The 15,671-nt window shown below is 44.5% G+C and overlaps 1 protein-coding gene across 13 annotated transcripts in view; it reads left to right on the top strand.

Annotated features, from left to right (window-relative positions):
- Positions 1–15,406, top strand: part of fbrsl1 (fibrosin-like 1) — a 290,251-nt gene extending 274,845 nt beyond the window's left edge. For 4 of the 13 annotated variants that reach the window (XM_030416267.1, XM_030416272.1, XM_030416271.1 and 1 more), the window contains 11 exons: positions 1,051–1,301; positions 4,686–4,736; positions 4,938–5,033; positions 6,637–6,708; positions 6,989–7,018; positions 7,320–7,391; positions 8,168–8,300; positions 9,715–9,798; positions 11,033–11,116; positions 11,928–12,204; positions 12,909–15,406. In XM_030416267.1, coding sequence (XP_030272127.1) covers positions 1,051–1,301; positions 4,686–4,736; positions 4,938–5,033; positions 6,637–6,708; positions 6,989–7,018; positions 7,320–7,391; positions 8,168–8,300; positions 9,715–9,798; positions 11,033–11,116; positions 11,928–12,204; positions 12,909–14,211 — 2,453 coding nt within the window. In that variant the 3' untranslated portion in view covers positions 14,212–15,406. Of the gene's footprint in view, positions 1–729; positions 891–1,050; positions 1,302–4,685; positions 4,737–4,937; positions 5,034–6,636; positions 6,709–6,988; positions 7,019–7,319; positions 7,392–8,167; positions 8,301–9,714; positions 9,799–11,032; positions 11,117–11,927; positions 12,205–12,908 lie in introns of all 13 variants that reach the window. The other 9 variants (XM_030416276.1, XM_030416281.1, XM_030416270.1 and 6 more) reach the window with 8 other exon arrangements.
- Positions 15,407–15,671: the final 265 nt, after the last annotated feature.

Raw genomic sequence — 15,671 nt, 5'->3', positions numbered from 1 at the left:
GTAAGCCAATTAAAAGAGTTCTTTCCTAAAGTGTCAGTGTACTTCTTTAATTTTCTGACTGTAAATATCAGGATATTCAGTCCTGTTAGTGCAGCAGCTACAGATACCACAAATAACCTCATCGGTAATTTGAAACACAAGCAAATCGCCGTGGTGCAGCTCAGGCTGGAAATAAATCTGATTTAATTTTAAAAAGCAACAGTACGCTGCCTCTCCCTCAATCACATGCTTTAATGTTAGGTCTTATTTTCACTGGTGGAGAACATCATGCATCAATTTCGAAGATGGACTGTATTTATAGTAGCTTCGATTTTAAAAGAGTGATGAGGTCACTGTACAAGGGCTTGGATGCGCCTTTGGAAAATGTCAGCTAACAACTGGACAGGCATCACAGCTGGAGACATCTTCAGCGCACTGAAAGCAGCACTTTAACAGTCACATGTTGGAAAACTGTGCACTCAGTTGGCAATCTGATGCAACCTCAACAACCAGAATTATGTTTTCTCCTGCCAACAACATGTGATTTGTAACGATTTGATAATATGTTCAGCGATTTAATCAAAACAAGCAATTTTGGTGCTGCAATCGAAGGAAACAATTGTCTCCAGCGATGATGGGTGTCTCCAAAAATATGTGATAAATATGCCAGTTGTGCATTGACTTTCTAATAGAGGGCAAGAGTGTGTGTGTTTTCTGCTGGGATGACTCTTGGTTCTCTCTTGTCTTTAGATACCAGCCTGTTGATATCATTCAACCAACCAATCATGTATTGCCAGCCTCATTCGGGGATTCTGATTGGCACATTGTCACAGGCAACTCTCTTACCACCACCAATGAGTCCCCACGTAGAAAACCCTCACAGCATGAGCTGGAGAAACAGAGAATGCCAGGTGACTATCTTTCTTCTCTTCTCCTTGTTGTGAAGACTGACTGGGCGTCCGTGCCTTTTTTTTCTTGTGTCCCCCCCATTCCCTCTCCCTGCCCCTTTTATTTCTTTCTTTTTTTTTTTTTTTTTTTTTTTTTGGTTTTCCTCGCTCTCCTTTCTTACAGAGCATGACCTCCTGAGGCAGGAGCTGAACAACCGCTTCCTGGTTCAGAGTTCAGAGCGGGGCCGGGGGCCGTCCGCCTCGCCGCTGGCCCCCGTGTCGCTCCTGAGGGCCGAGTTTCACCAACACCAGCACATGCACCAGCACCAACACACCCACCAGCACACCTTCACGCCCTTCCCCGCCAGTCTGCCCCCGGCCGCCATCCTCACCCCGCCCACCGCACCCCCCATGGTGCGTACCCAAGCCAGAAATGTGAGGATAAGTAACAAAAAGCTCCCGTAACTTCCCACCCACCCACCTGTCACCCCTCCCGATCTCCTCTTCAATCAGCTCCTCCCTTTTTTTTTCTTTACCCCAAAGTACACCAAAAACATCCCGTAGCCGTAGAAACCCTTCCCTTCGAATGATATGACACTGATTCAGTTTGAATTTTGCTCTTTGAATTGTGCTGCTGCAGTCTGATGAGACGTGGGAGCATCACATCTGTTCCACTATAATAAGGACAAATGCTGGCTGCCACCCCCCTTTACACACACACAAACACACACACCAGATCGACTACTAGTTCATCCAGATACATGCTAGTCGCTGCTCAGAATGGTCGAGCCCGACTAAGCACCTGTATACTTTGTTCATCTATAGTGAAATCATATTTAAAACTGTACATCCATGATATGCATCACATTTCGTGGAGGCCATCTATGGACTGCCTGTCAAACAGGTTACCAAAGTCATGTAGATTATTCACCTTCTTAACTTTGACGTAGATTCTGCTACTCAGCATTTGCTCTGGGTGAACAAAGGGGAAAAGCCAAGGTCAGGCTTTTCAGTTGTTTGCATATGGATATGTTTTAAATGGTCCTAAATGTTTTCATTTGCCCACTCAACAAAGGCACCATCAAACAGATCTGTGTGTTTGTGAGTGTGTGTATAAAAAGGGTTCTACAGATATGTATATTTGTGTACTAGTTTCCTGCCGTGTGTGTGTGCCTGCGCACACAACTCAACGCCAACCGTACTTGCCAATGAGAGTTTTTAAAGTATTGCAGTCGGTCATATGACTTCATTGCGGATGAAGGGGGAATGACATCACTGCACAACAGTCTTGATAATGTTTGTAATTGCTTCCATGCTTTGACTGCCATCGAGTCTGGGAGGGGGGCGTTTGGGGGGGGTCAGCGCTCAGATTAGCACAGAGGAATAAAAGGTTATGACTTTTCATCCATCATTTCCAATGCACAGCATTCTCAAACAGTCGATCGTAGCTATTTGGCAACAGTCTCATAGATCTGATCCAGTCATGTCATGACCCCTGATTAAGAGCTTGTGCTCACATTAAGGCTGTGCTCCAAGATTATCCCCATCCTGTACATTAGAAATCAAAGCTCTGGTATTTATGGCACGGCCCCAGATAAGAATAGAGTCCGTGTCGTTATCTGGTCTGCTGTTCATTCCCGGCATGGTAGGAATTATATACAGTACACAGGCTGTCTTTGAAGATGAAAAGAGGCGATTTTCCTCGTCTTGCTAATGCCGGCATTATGTAGCCCATAATGTGCGTACCCCCCACCTCTTGTTGGGTCGTTTACAATGGAATTTGAGACTGCCATTAATGTCTTCTGCTGTTTTTTTTTTGTCCTTTTAATTGAAACTGTGTTGTTACTTAACTTGTGCTTTTTGCCTTCTTCCCTCCCCTCAGTAACAATGATGTTTTTCCTCTCTTTGGTGCATGCCTGGAGAGGCAGGAGTAATGATGATGTTGTGGTGTTTTTACTGTGTTGTCATGAAAAGGCAAACCAAGTATGGCCCAGTTGTGCCGCCTCTCTCTCTCTTCTCTCTCTCTCTCTCTCTCTCTCTCTCTCTCTCTCTCTCTCTCTCTCTCTCTCTCTCTCTCTCTCTCTCCATCCAGACACACCATGTCAGTTCAGCTACGTAACAGCAATTGGCTAATGGCTGTAATTAATGAAATTATGAAACCTCTATTTTTGTTTATTGTTCAACACCCTCAAGCAGCTGGCTTGCCAAATGGCAGCACTGGGTGTCTTTCCTGCCCCGCCCCCCCTTGCCCCCTCATGTCTTTGGACAATGAATATCCTTAATTGTTATAAGATGAAATATTACGCTTTAATTAGCCAAAGCTGTTTACTATAAAACTGTGACAGGCACCATAAATTACAAGGGCAGGAGTTCCTCCTTCTCCTTTTTTTTTTTTTTTACAAGGCCGTAAAGCGTCCAGATTCCCTCTCCTGGTGTCAGACATTAAACAGGCCGTGCCTTCAGAAATGCAGAAGAGCTGTTTAATGAGCTCGGAAGCTGGCTCGCCGTTTCCTCTCAGTAGGCTGTCTGTCTTTGATTTGAGCCCATTATCGCCCACAAACAAGGCCGCCAACACCATTGCAGCCTCTGCGGCCATTTTGCATGCAGATGTGAAAGGCCCCGCTTCGCCAGACGGCCCAATGACCTAAACAGCGTCTCCACCGGCTGCTTAGCCCAACCCACACCACTCCCCCCTTCAACCACCCGTGTTGCTGCACACGCGCACACAGAAACATTGATTCATAACCACTCATTTTGTGTAAACCCAAAAGGCCTGCCAAGAGGGCTTTTTGAAAACACTCGCAAAAAGTACCTGCAAATGGTTTGTGTATTTGCGGAATAGGAATAAGTTACTGTCACTTGTAATTAGCCTGTTTCGAAATAGAGAACCAGTATTGGCTTGCGAACAGACACACAAAGTCCCCATTCATACCCTTGGCAACGTTTTCCCTCTGCTCCCTCTCAGCTTACTGACTAGATTCCCATGTGTTCAAGACGTGATCAGAGACGTTTTCTATACAACAATGTAGTTTTTCTAAGGAAAATTCTAGGTCCTTCTGGTAAGCATAAGATCAACCACAAAAAAGGTTTTCCTCACATCAGTTCAGCTTGTCAAGGTTATATCATGCTAAGTTGTCCTGATTTAGCCCCTAATCACTGCAAATGTAATCTACTTGATTCACTTTCAGTGATAAAAGACAGACACACCAAAGCTCCGTGTGATCTACTATGATTTTATACACAGAGAATCCAGCTGTTTTTGACTAAATCTCTTCTGAAGTCTGGTTTTCTAACACCCAAAACAAGCCGTCCGACTCCCATATGAACCATCAGGACCTGTTAAAAAAGAAAGAAAGAGAAAAAGAAACCATAGCATTCACACGCAATTAGATTGACATTTTTACAAATTTTCCAGTGAATGGAAACAACTGGTCTGGTTCAAAAATGGTCTGATTCCCAAGAAGGGCCTCCACGCCCAACGTCTGTACGCTCAATTGGAAAATCATGCAGGCTGTCTTCATCTTGGCAGTCTGCTAAAGCGGTTGTATTGTTAGTAATTTAACTGCCTATCTGACCATGCAGTTTAAGTAAACCCATGACCAGTGCAAGCCAGCTGCTTTATCCCAGGGCTTATTATTCTGGATCAAAACCCTGCTTATTACCAGTTGCAGATGTTGATCATGTGTTTTGTTTTTGTGATGTAAACATAATGAGACATTGTTATTAAAGAAGGCTCTTGCTTGAAGGATTTTGGTGAAGTAAATAATTGTGTGGACTTTGTGGATATTTCCTAATCCCTTTCCCCCTTATGTCTTCCAGTTCGACAAATACACCCCCAAACTGGACAATCCATTCATCAGACATTCAAACGTGAGTTTCTTTTTTGTCTCTCCAGTTACAGTTTGTTATTTGCATTTGGCAAATCAAATATTTGACATATTTGAATGTTGCCGTGAAAGCATTTACTGTGGCCGTGGTTTCATGTGTGCATATGCTTGAGTCCTGTATGTATCTCTGTATGATTTTGTTTTGTGTCTTTCTGTGTCTCCCATCCTCCTCTTCTCTCCCCAGTTCTTCCCCTCCTATCCCCCCACCATGCCAGGCATGCCCCCGCTGCTCCCACACTCAGGACCCTTCAGCTCGCTGCAAGGAGCCTTCCAGCCCAAGGTCAGCCCCACATCCCTATCCTCAACCCACGCTCTACAAACAAGCAGAGAATTTAATTAAGATAGCACCAGCAACACAATTGGAAAAACTCCCTAGAAGAGCACACAAGGCAAACAAAAATGCTTAAATGCAAGTTGACTTTTTTGCTCTTCATGAAGTGACATGCCCTGAAAAATGCAAGAAGAGTCACATGTATAACATACTGTATCAAGCACCCAAGGTCATTATTATTTGTTGCTTGTCATTGTTTTTTTGGAAAAGATTAAAATAGATTTAAACAAATGAAACTATTTATTATACATATTATATAATTAAAAATAAAAGTTATATACATATATTTCTATACACCTATATATCCATAAAGCAATAATTCTTATTTTTCTGAGTTTATGTCTGCAGATATCCTTTAAGGGTTTATCTGTAGAAGAAAAAGACAGTTCAGGTTACATACTGCACTTGTACTACTATAGAACATTCAATATTTTACCATACAAAATTCCTCAGAGCCCTGTTCACTGAAGATGTAAATCGAGGATCCTAATACACATCACCCCATCCCATATAAATCCATAAATCCATCAGTATAACTCAGTCAGACTTGACTGGACCAGAACCAGGGTCAGTGTTGTGTGTGTGGACCTGAGGCCATGCCTAAGATAAAAAAGCGATGTCTGTCTGCTTAGGAGAGCAAAGGAGAGAAGATGCCGTGGCGATGGGGATGTGAGGGACGGGAAGGGGTGGGGGGATGTGGGTCTGTCTGGCAGATGCCCAGCGGCTGTGACCCGGTGTAAGCCACCAATCAAAGCTAGCCTAAATCCTCTGGCCCTATTCCCAGAGGGCTCTGTCATGGAGGGGCCCTTTTGTCAAAGGCCCCTCCAGATGGTTCAAGGAACGGCCTCATGCGCTCAAAGCCCCTGCTAAGTATTCTTAGAGAGGAGCTAGGGAGGGAGGGCTTGGGACGTGTTTGTTTGTTGGGAGCTGGTGGCTGAGGTCACGCTGAGGATCATCCATCCCTGATGTACAGTAGGGATGGATTAATGAGGCTGATCTAGGCACTTGCTTCGGAAGACTTAAAGAGGAGATCGGAGAGATCAGAGATGTGTTACTCTGGCATGGTGCCTGCAGCATCAGTGCAGTTCTATTTACTGAGGTCAGCCATATAGTGGCAGTCATTGCGGATTAGTGAGCTATAGTGATACTGACGGAGGACTTAAGGTTATAGGGATGCTGGCATCCCTAGCTCGAGGATCTTCTAGTGGATTTAAAACAGAGTTTCTGACATATACGTTGATGTAATACTGTAAATGCATTTTATCAGAGGACATTGAGGTGAAGTGAAGCCAAGGACTATGATAGTTATTTCAATGCATTCTCTAAGGTGCAAAATTACAGTTAAACATAACTATTCCTGTTTGTGCTGAGATATATGACATCGTAATACCTTCTAAAGTTGTGTTTGTCGTAGTTGTTTTTTATTTCTCTAATCTATAAATGTTATACATGCTGTAGATCTGATTGATCACCATGTATCTCTCTGCTCTTCTCTCTCTCTCTCTCTCTCTCTCTCTCTCTCTCTCTCTCTCTCTCTCTCTCTCTCTCTCAGGCATCCAATCCCATCGACGTCTCAGCACGTCCCGGAGCAGTACCTCACACACTCCTACAGAAGGATCCACGGGTAAGCATCAGGCCGACAGCATCCTGATCCATCTAGTGAAAGCAACGCGTGTCGTATGTACAGTATGTGTCTCATAAAAAGTTGTGAATGCATGTATTTGCATTGACATCTTTTGAGACGGAGCAATTATCATCATGTGGTCGCAGGCAGAGTGCCTGAGGCGATAACCCAGTATGATTTGAGTCTCCCAACACTGGCCATTTCTGAGCTCTGCAGAACAGCATATTTTGGCTCCTCATCTGTGTTGTTGGTGATAGTAATTGTCTGTTTGTCCATACAGATAACAGATCCATTCAGGACATCTGTTAGGGTAAGTGTTTGCCTTGTCCAATGTTTCACATCTCTGGCCAGGCCACAAAGTCTAAAACTGCAAAATTCTTCAACAATTCCTGATCATGGAAATGCAGGGTTTTGGCTGCATTTAAGGGTTAGCTTTGAGGTCTCTCTTGGGCTAAAGTCGGGGTTAGATTTTCTTAATCCGTTGCCTGGTTGAAAATTCGAACGAGTTCCCACTTTGTAGTTTGGCCAGAAAATCTTAATGCCAGAATCCATTTTTAGCTCCTCTACATCAAAGCCAGCAGGCTAACCTCAGTTTCTCTCTAAATTTTTAGAAACCTGGCAAGTGGTGCGCAGTGCATGTCCAGATCGCATGGCAGATCTACCACCACCAGCAGAAAATGAAGGTGCGTGAGATGGATAATGATGTCCTGCAGGAATCTTGCTGTCATGTAAACCCAGATACAGTATAGTGGTAATGGAGTAAGTGGGGGAAGGTCATGTCATAGCTAAATCTTTTTCATGAAAAACAATCTATAATCGTCTGTCTGGATACAAAAAGACCACGTGGGTGGGAAAAGGCAGATAACTAACAAGAAACAGAAGGCTGTAAAAGTTAATGATGATTGGAAAACCAACCAAAATTTGTGGCTCCTCTTATTAAGTGCTCTCGAAGTCTTCAACAGATTCTCAGAAATACAGCAAGGTCACATTGCTTTCGCATTAGGCTCTTTGCATGGATCCCTCTGCCTAAAGAGATCATAAAGTTACATATTTATATCTCGTTTTGGCCAAAATGCAACATGTGAACCTAGACAAAAAAAAAAAAAATGCTTGTCTGCAAATTCTCCTCTCACTGACAAAAGGATGGTGTGGCCTTGCCATGGAGATCCTCTGCTAATGCCTCTGGCCCAGTGGTGTCAGTTCTTCTTGGGCCCTGGACCCTGTTCCTAAGGATTTAGTGTCCCTAATCAGCTTACATATATTTGTTATAACACAGTTGGCTAGAATTGGAGACATGGAGCCTTTGTTGACGTATCTGTCGTCCTCTGATCTCTCACCCACTGTAGCCGAGGATAAATCCCTCTCACTCTGCTGCTGGAAAATGTTTGGTAACGTTGTCTACCGACCTAATTTTCTTTGTCTGTCTCCCCATCCTTGTCTCTGCCTCTCTCGACAACAGCAAATGCAGCTGGATCCTCACAAACTAGACATGAATGGGAAGCTGGACCTGTTCAGTCGACCCCCAGCTCCAGGAGTCTTCCCAGGGTTCCCTTACCCTCATGACCTGGCCCGACCCCTCTTCTCTTCCACAGGTCAGTGGGGTCTCCCAGTATCCAGTGCAGGGTGATGAACTGCACCTTCTGAGACAAATCGTTCAAAAAGCTCAAATAATCCCGCTTCTAAAGCCTCCCAATGCCAGTTTTGTCCTCATGCAAATGAGCGTTTATAGCCGCCTCTCCAAATTGTTTTACCACCACTGTAATGAAATGGCCTTATTTTTTTTCTTTCCTCTCATGTAATGTTCACTTAATTATAGTGCTTTTGTAGCAAATGTTTTGCCAGTGAAGGGAGTCAGATATGTCTATGAATATGGATGACTCTCAGTTAGGTAATTGACTGATTTGCCCTGCATTGGAGGGCAACAGAGAGGCAAACGGCCTTTGACTTGTAATTATGCAGTGGTGTGTCAGAGGCACTCCTGTAATTGGTTCTTTCATTAACAATTCATGGAATATGGGTGATGGTAACAGTGTTTTGTGAAAGGGGCCAGCTTGTTGCACAGTCAGGAACTGACCTCAATAAGCAACTACGGATTCACATCTAAACATGCAACGGCTGAAACGGAAGCAAAATATAAATTGCTAATTTTTTAATGGCATTATTCAGCCATCTCTAGCTTCCATGTATATTCAACATGTTTTTGATCTGTAGCAGAAAAATACTAATACGTATACACTTAATACGTTGATATTTCCTCGCATTAGCAGTTTTAGTCCTGGTTGACCACAGGGGTCAGAACTGTGCAGAAGCAATTTTGCAATTTTTTTAATGCTGTTATTTCTAGATCACAAACTGTTCATGTTGTTATTTCATGGTCACTAGATATTCAATCTGTTGCCACAAGAAAAAAAGAGTGCCATGACGTACCATTATCGATCATCACATTAGACTATGCTTCAATTTGACTTATTTATGAACAAACTTTACTGTGCCATTCAAACACCCACCAGTATGGCTACTTTCCTTTTCCTGTTCCCTGATGCCAACGAGGTGTATTTTGGTTGTAGCTTACTGGATTTGAAAACTGTTTATAACCTACCAGGTTAATCTATAACCTACAATTGTCAGCCAAAATGAAAATACCCTCATATCAACTTGTTCATGTGCTTTGCTTTGAAACTTTTAAACACCCTACAAAGCAGTGTGTGTATGTCACGACCCTCTCTTATAAATAGTATGAATTCGCCCTCCGATATAGACATGAGACACAAGATAGAAACATGAATTAATCTGTTATTAATCACGAGAAAAACAAATAATAAACTTGTGATCTCTAGGTAACGGCATTTAAAATATAATTACAAGCATGGTGCTTCTCAGCTTACTTAGAATTCTGTTTCCAATTAAGATAAATTACGGATCGTCTTCGCATGGCGAGTTAGAGAACGTACGACTCCCTGACTGGATGATAATAATAAGACTGTTTCATCGTCTCCGCTCTGATAGGCTCCGGGCACCCAGCTCCCTCTCCATATGGCCCCGCCCCCCACCCCAGCGGCTTCCTGCCTCCTAGCCATTTGGCAGGTAAGTGTAAGTATAACCCCCCGTTCAATTTTTTTTATTCATTTATCTCCTTTTCCTTCTCTCCCGCTCCCTCTCTCTCTCTTCTGCACTCATGTTTTAAACACATTACAGGCCACCAGGGTGTGATTTGAAGCCTAGACATTTTCTAGTTTTCATCCGAGGTTCATGTCAGGGTTAATATGGAGTCCAGCTGGCCAATTCTTGAATAAACTCAAAAGTTCATGGTAATGAAGAGCTAAGCCATCATATAATCAGACAGTATGATTCATAATACAGTCTTTAATAACTCTGTCTGGGGTTATTAAAGAGATGTAGCCTACCCAGTAGTCCTCATTTGTTTGGACAACTTATATGCTGCTCTACAGCATTTATGATCCTATCTTTTATGCTTGCAAAGTTGAATTTGTAATTCTTAGGAGTAATGGAAGGCAGTTAGAGTTGTTGGATTTACTTGTGTACTTAATTATTTTTTTTTGCATTTATTTTCCCACCATACAATCTGAGAGACTGTTTGGGATGTTGATTTCATGGAATGAGCCCTTGAGTCAATCCACTTTGTGCTCATAAATGCATGGTGCACCGAGGAGGAAGATGTAGTGAGCAATATTTTTTCCTGTCTAGGGAATTTATGTGTGAGGCAGAGGAGATTTTTCAATTGTTCTGCTGATATATTAACAAGCCCCAGAGCTGAAAATCCTAAAAACCCTAATCTGTTGATAAATTCTGCATTTCCTGATGGATTTTGCTGAATTAAAATGGGACTGCAAATTAACAGTTGATGAAAGCTGTTCACTGACTTCTCGAGGTAAATATTTGAATTTTTCCTATAAATTTGGAGGCTCTAGTCTGTGTCAGCGGAGCCCATCAGACACTGATTCCCCAGTTAAATCATTGTGGACTGTCTAGCCTAATTTTCACAGCCTCTAGTTCCCCTGCCCTACCACAGTCTATTTTCATCTCAGCTCCGACAACTCAAAACTAATTTCCCCATCAAACAGTGTTGTTCCACTAGCCCCAGCAGGGTGAGAGGCACTCCACTCGGTCAGTGGTAGTGAATCCAGCATCCCAGCGACCTGGCTACTGCAGGATTACCAGGCAGAGAGCTAGGGTGGCAGCGCTAAAAAAAAAATAAACCACAGCTCGCTTGTAAGAGAAAAGCCGAGTGGAACGGGTTGGTGTTGGGGTGAGCACCGCTAGCCAGCCCCCACCCTTTTGCTAATCCCTGTTTGGCATTTTACAGATCCTTTCAGTCGCTCCAGTTCCTTTGGCGGCCTCGGCAACCTTTCAAGCAGTGCCTTCGGAGGATTAGGCAACCCCTCGCTTGGTAAGCGCTGGCCCCCTCTCCTCCACCACCGCTCCCCCCTTCAATCTGGCCCCTGTGGCCAGTAACAGAGCAGAACAGGGCAGCGTTAGACCACAGGGAGAGCCAGGAGGGGAGGAAAAAAAAAAAATCAAGACACTTAGCTCTAGTTTCTGTGTCAAAACAGCCATAGCCCAGGGAAGGCCAACTAGGCAGTACAACACACAGCAGCAAACATCATCCCTGCCTCCACTTCATCCACCAACCATGTCCCAAACAGCCTGGCTTTAATCTGGCTGCGCTGCTGCCAACAGGCACTCTCAGGTCCGCTGTTTGGTGGCAGTTCATCAATTAATTATTGGACAAGCCCCTTCTGCACCACCATGGAGGGCTTTCTCTTCCCCCCCTGTATCCCTCTCTCTATGCCTTTCTCTCTTCTCTCCGTCCCTCCTATTTTTTGTGTGCCAAATCGGTCACCCTGTTGTGAAAATGGATGTGATTGGAATAGACATGCTGTGGAATGCTAAGGTCTCCCTTGGCTTTTCACAGCCCTCAACTCTAGAGGGCAAGTGAGTCTCCCCTGTTCATCCAGTTCAAAGAAAGGGAGGGGGGGAAAACCTTTTAGCCCCAAAGCAAATGAGTAGAGTTTTTTTTCTCTGGTGGGGGGAGCCATTAACCTCTAACTCTTTCAAACAGCTTCAGTGAGAGAACCTCCAGAGACAAAGACAAAAGCAGCTTTTGTTGTTGAGTCTTTCTCATCTTATGTGTCCTCAAGAAGGTTTTGTGCCCAATTTACTTACAGTGTGTCCCACGCCTGTTTCCCCCTCCCCTCCAGGGTCCAACAATATGTTTGGCACGAAGGAGGGGCCAGGAGGACTGCCGACGTTCGGCAGCCCCCACCACGACACCTGGAACAGACTTCGACGCACCCCGCCATCTTTCCCCACCCCGCCACAGTGGCCCAAAACCGCAGACGCCGAGAGGAGCAGTTCAGCCAACAGCCATGAGAGGGAGAGGGAGAGGGAACGGGAAAGAGAAAGAGAAAGAGAGAGGGAGAGGGAACGAGAGAAAAGAGACTCGTCCATCGGCAAAGAGGAGAAGGATAAGGACAGGTGAGTTTGAGACAGATGCAAATTCACTATTATTGTTTTTAAGATATTATTTTGAGGATATTAGCTTTTCATAGCTACGTTAAAAATAATCTGCAATAATGCAATTACTATACATCATCACAATTTAACATTTGACACAGGACTTCACTGTATTGTTTTAAAGCATTACGTAATTAGGTAATTATCTTCAGTTGTTGAGTGTAAGATACTTTACTCGAGAAATTCTGAGTTTTTGCATACACACAACAAAATAATCCTCCTAGCTACTCAAATACCTGATCACAACAAACACCAAAGCCAGGGCCCACAATATCATTCCCTTTATCAGCTCGCATAACCACATATACGAGATTATCAAGTTATCTTTGGACTAAACAAAATCACCCAAATCGCCTCTAAAGATAGGAATGTGAAGAAAAATGTGACAGCTCACCAGTCCATTAGTAGTATCCTTGGAAACTGAAATATATTGAATCCGTGATTCAGACAACAAGACAAACTAACAGCTGCAAGAGATGTTATATGTCAAAAAGTAATTGGAAATATCTTTGTGGATAATATTCTAGCAAAATGTAGGGGTAACGCATATGAAGGCAGTAAACATTGCCAGAAGAACACTAGATAAATCATACCTAAATACAAGCCACCTACAGGATGCTGGGTTTAACTGGCACTAACTCAAATGTTTTATTATGTCATTACAGGGATTCTGTAGACCGCAACCGCCACTCCAACCGTTCATCTCCGGCCTCTGCACCCGTCAGCTACCAGATCAGCAACCTGATTCGCTCAAACAGCCAGAACTCCAGTGATTCGGGTCGACATCACAGCGGCAGCGTGGACCGGGTCCGTGAGGCGGAGAAGGAGCTGCTCGAGCGCCACAGAGAGTCGTCCACACTGGCTGATGTGAAGGTGAAGGAGAGCCGTTCACCGGGCAAGGAGATGCTTGAGAGGAGATCCTCCGAAGACTCCATCAAACCCATTCAGCGTTCTCCTTCTCCATACTCCAAGGCAGTGATCAATGAGCAGAGCATGAAGATGGCAGGTGGGCCCCCACCTACACTCAAGGACAGCGAGAGGAAAGAGCCCCCGCCTGTGGAGCTCCTCCACAAGGTTAAAAATGACATGAAGATTAAGGAGGAGAGGAAGGAGGAGCAGGAGGTCATGGTGGTGAGTTCTGAGCCAGCTCCCCAACCACCAGCCCAAGTTCTTCCTCCTCACATCAGCCAACCTGGAAACCCACACCACCACCATCCACCTCTGCCCCAGCAGCCCCCTCTTCCCTCACCACGTGGCAGTGACATCCAAGCACCTGGCCTGCATGGTGTCCCCATGGCACACTCTCTGCCCCTTTCCATGAGTGGCATGCCCCAGATGGGCAGCCTCAATGTGCTCGACCGAGCTCGCATGGCTCCTTTCATGGGAGTGAGCCCCCTGGCAGGAAGAGAGCGACTGCCACACCCTGCCTTCCCTTGGGACCCACTTAGAGAGGCCTACCGCAGCCTGGACCTGCAGCGGCGCATGGACTTCCAGCTCAGGGCCGAGCAAGGACATCGCTTCCCAAGCATGTATGAACAGGAACGAGCCTACCGCGAAAGGGAGGCTCATGACTACTCTCACCACGAGCACCTGTTGGAGGTGCGCAGGGAGCATGAGAGGATGAGACAGCAGGCAGAGGAGCGAGAGCGCCTCCATCTGAGGGAGGAGCTGGACAGAGCACGCCTCCATCAGTTGCACCAGTCCCCTATGGAGGGCCATCTACCCCACATGCCCCCCTTTATGCCCCACCTAGGCGGCATGCCCTACCCTAGACTCAGCCCCTCCACAGGACACAACGGCCCTCTGAACAGAACACCCCCTACTGCCGCACTCAGTGCACCCCCGCCCCTCGTGCCAGCCGGCAGTGCCAGGCCAGCCTCACCCAGGAGGACTACCCCCCTCACTACCACACAGGACCCACGAGACTACTCCCCATCTCGCAACCCCAAAGAGGTAGAGGCACGGTAGCTTCTTAGAAAAGTGCACAAAGTCTTACCAGATGCACTCACAAGCCCCACTCCCCCAATCTGAAACCTTTTCGAACAAAATGCACTGCTCTTCGCCAGAGGAGCGCAAAACTCCCTAAGGGAAAAGGGTATGATTGTACAAATTAAAGGTGTGTACGGCTGATCAAGCACATGCCATGACTTTATTTTTAGTGGACTGGAGATGGAATAATGTCGGTAAAGAGAACACAAATATGTGTATGTTTATATGCGACTTAAATATTTGATAATTATTAATATATTAATCCAATCCCTTTTTTCAGCTTTGTGCGAAAAGAGAGGTCCTGAAATGAGTTTGTACATTTCCTATCCTTGATCCATGTATAGATATCATTTCTATGAATTTTATGTATTTTGTGCATTAGTCACGCCTTTTACAATATTTATCCCAGTTGATTGTGAGACATATCCATTATGACCCACTGTAAAAACTGGATTTTGGTTTCAACCTTAAGTAATTTAACCTCATGGTACCAGGATATCCTCAACGATGACAATGTACAATGTTACATTACCAATTTGTTATGTTCATTTGTTTTGCCTTTGAGATATGCAGATAAATATATATTATGAGGTCTTTGTTCAGTCTCTGTAAAGAAAACTGATGTAAATAACTTGTTGATATTCCTTCGCTGCAAAATTACTGTGTAAATTTATTAGTCTTTTTAACCATTTCTAGAAAAACAAAATTAAATGAAACATGGGGAATCACTTCCTTGTTGAATATCATGGCAACAGACAAGCCTGGCCAACTGACGGGAAGTGTGATGGGAGGGTGTTGTACGGGGGCCTAGAAGGATCATCTGCAATCTATGCAAAGCAGCACACAGCACCCTAATGAAGCGATCACATGGAGGAAGCAGACGATACTGGAGCAACGGAGAGAAACCTGGATTAACACGTGTTTATATTATCAATGAAATAATGATGGAATTATTAAAAGACTTCCAAGTCACAAACTGGACCAGCCCCGGACAGGAAAGAAGGACACTTTTGAGTGGGCGGCAAAAAGGACTTTCTCTGTCAACCTTGTGGTGTTGTGCAGTTGTTTTTCTTAGACTCTTGTATACAAAACAAGTAGAATTTTAGGCGTGCAAAAAATGAAAATGAACATTCATGGTTTAAAATGTACGGAATAAAGTTTGGACCTAATGTCATACATTTGTTGCTTGTCTTTTGTTACAGTACTCGTTGTCGGCGCTGACTGCAAGCACTGAATTTGTCTGTGAGCCAAACCCACTGAGTGCAATGTTCATGTGAGGTTGATAGGTTTGCCAATAATGCTTGTGCCTCAGTTTTCAGCATTTAGAGTATTTGCTCATCTGATATCAAGCTATTACTTTAAAATCACAAAGGCAACAGACTTGGCTGGCAGAGTAGCCTAAGCCATCAGATCATTTGACCATAATCTGTCATACATGG

The sequence above is a fragment of the Sparus aurata genome, chromosome 5 (genome assembly GCF_900880675.1).
Source record: "Sparus aurata chromosome 5, fSpaAur1.1, whole genome shotgun sequence".
In the NCBI taxonomy this organism is placed as follows: Eukaryota; Metazoa; Chordata; class Actinopteri; order Spariformes; family Sparidae; genus Sparus; species Sparus aurata.
Note: the sequence above shows the minus strand (reverse complement) of the source record. Positions and strands in the feature narration are given on the sequence as shown.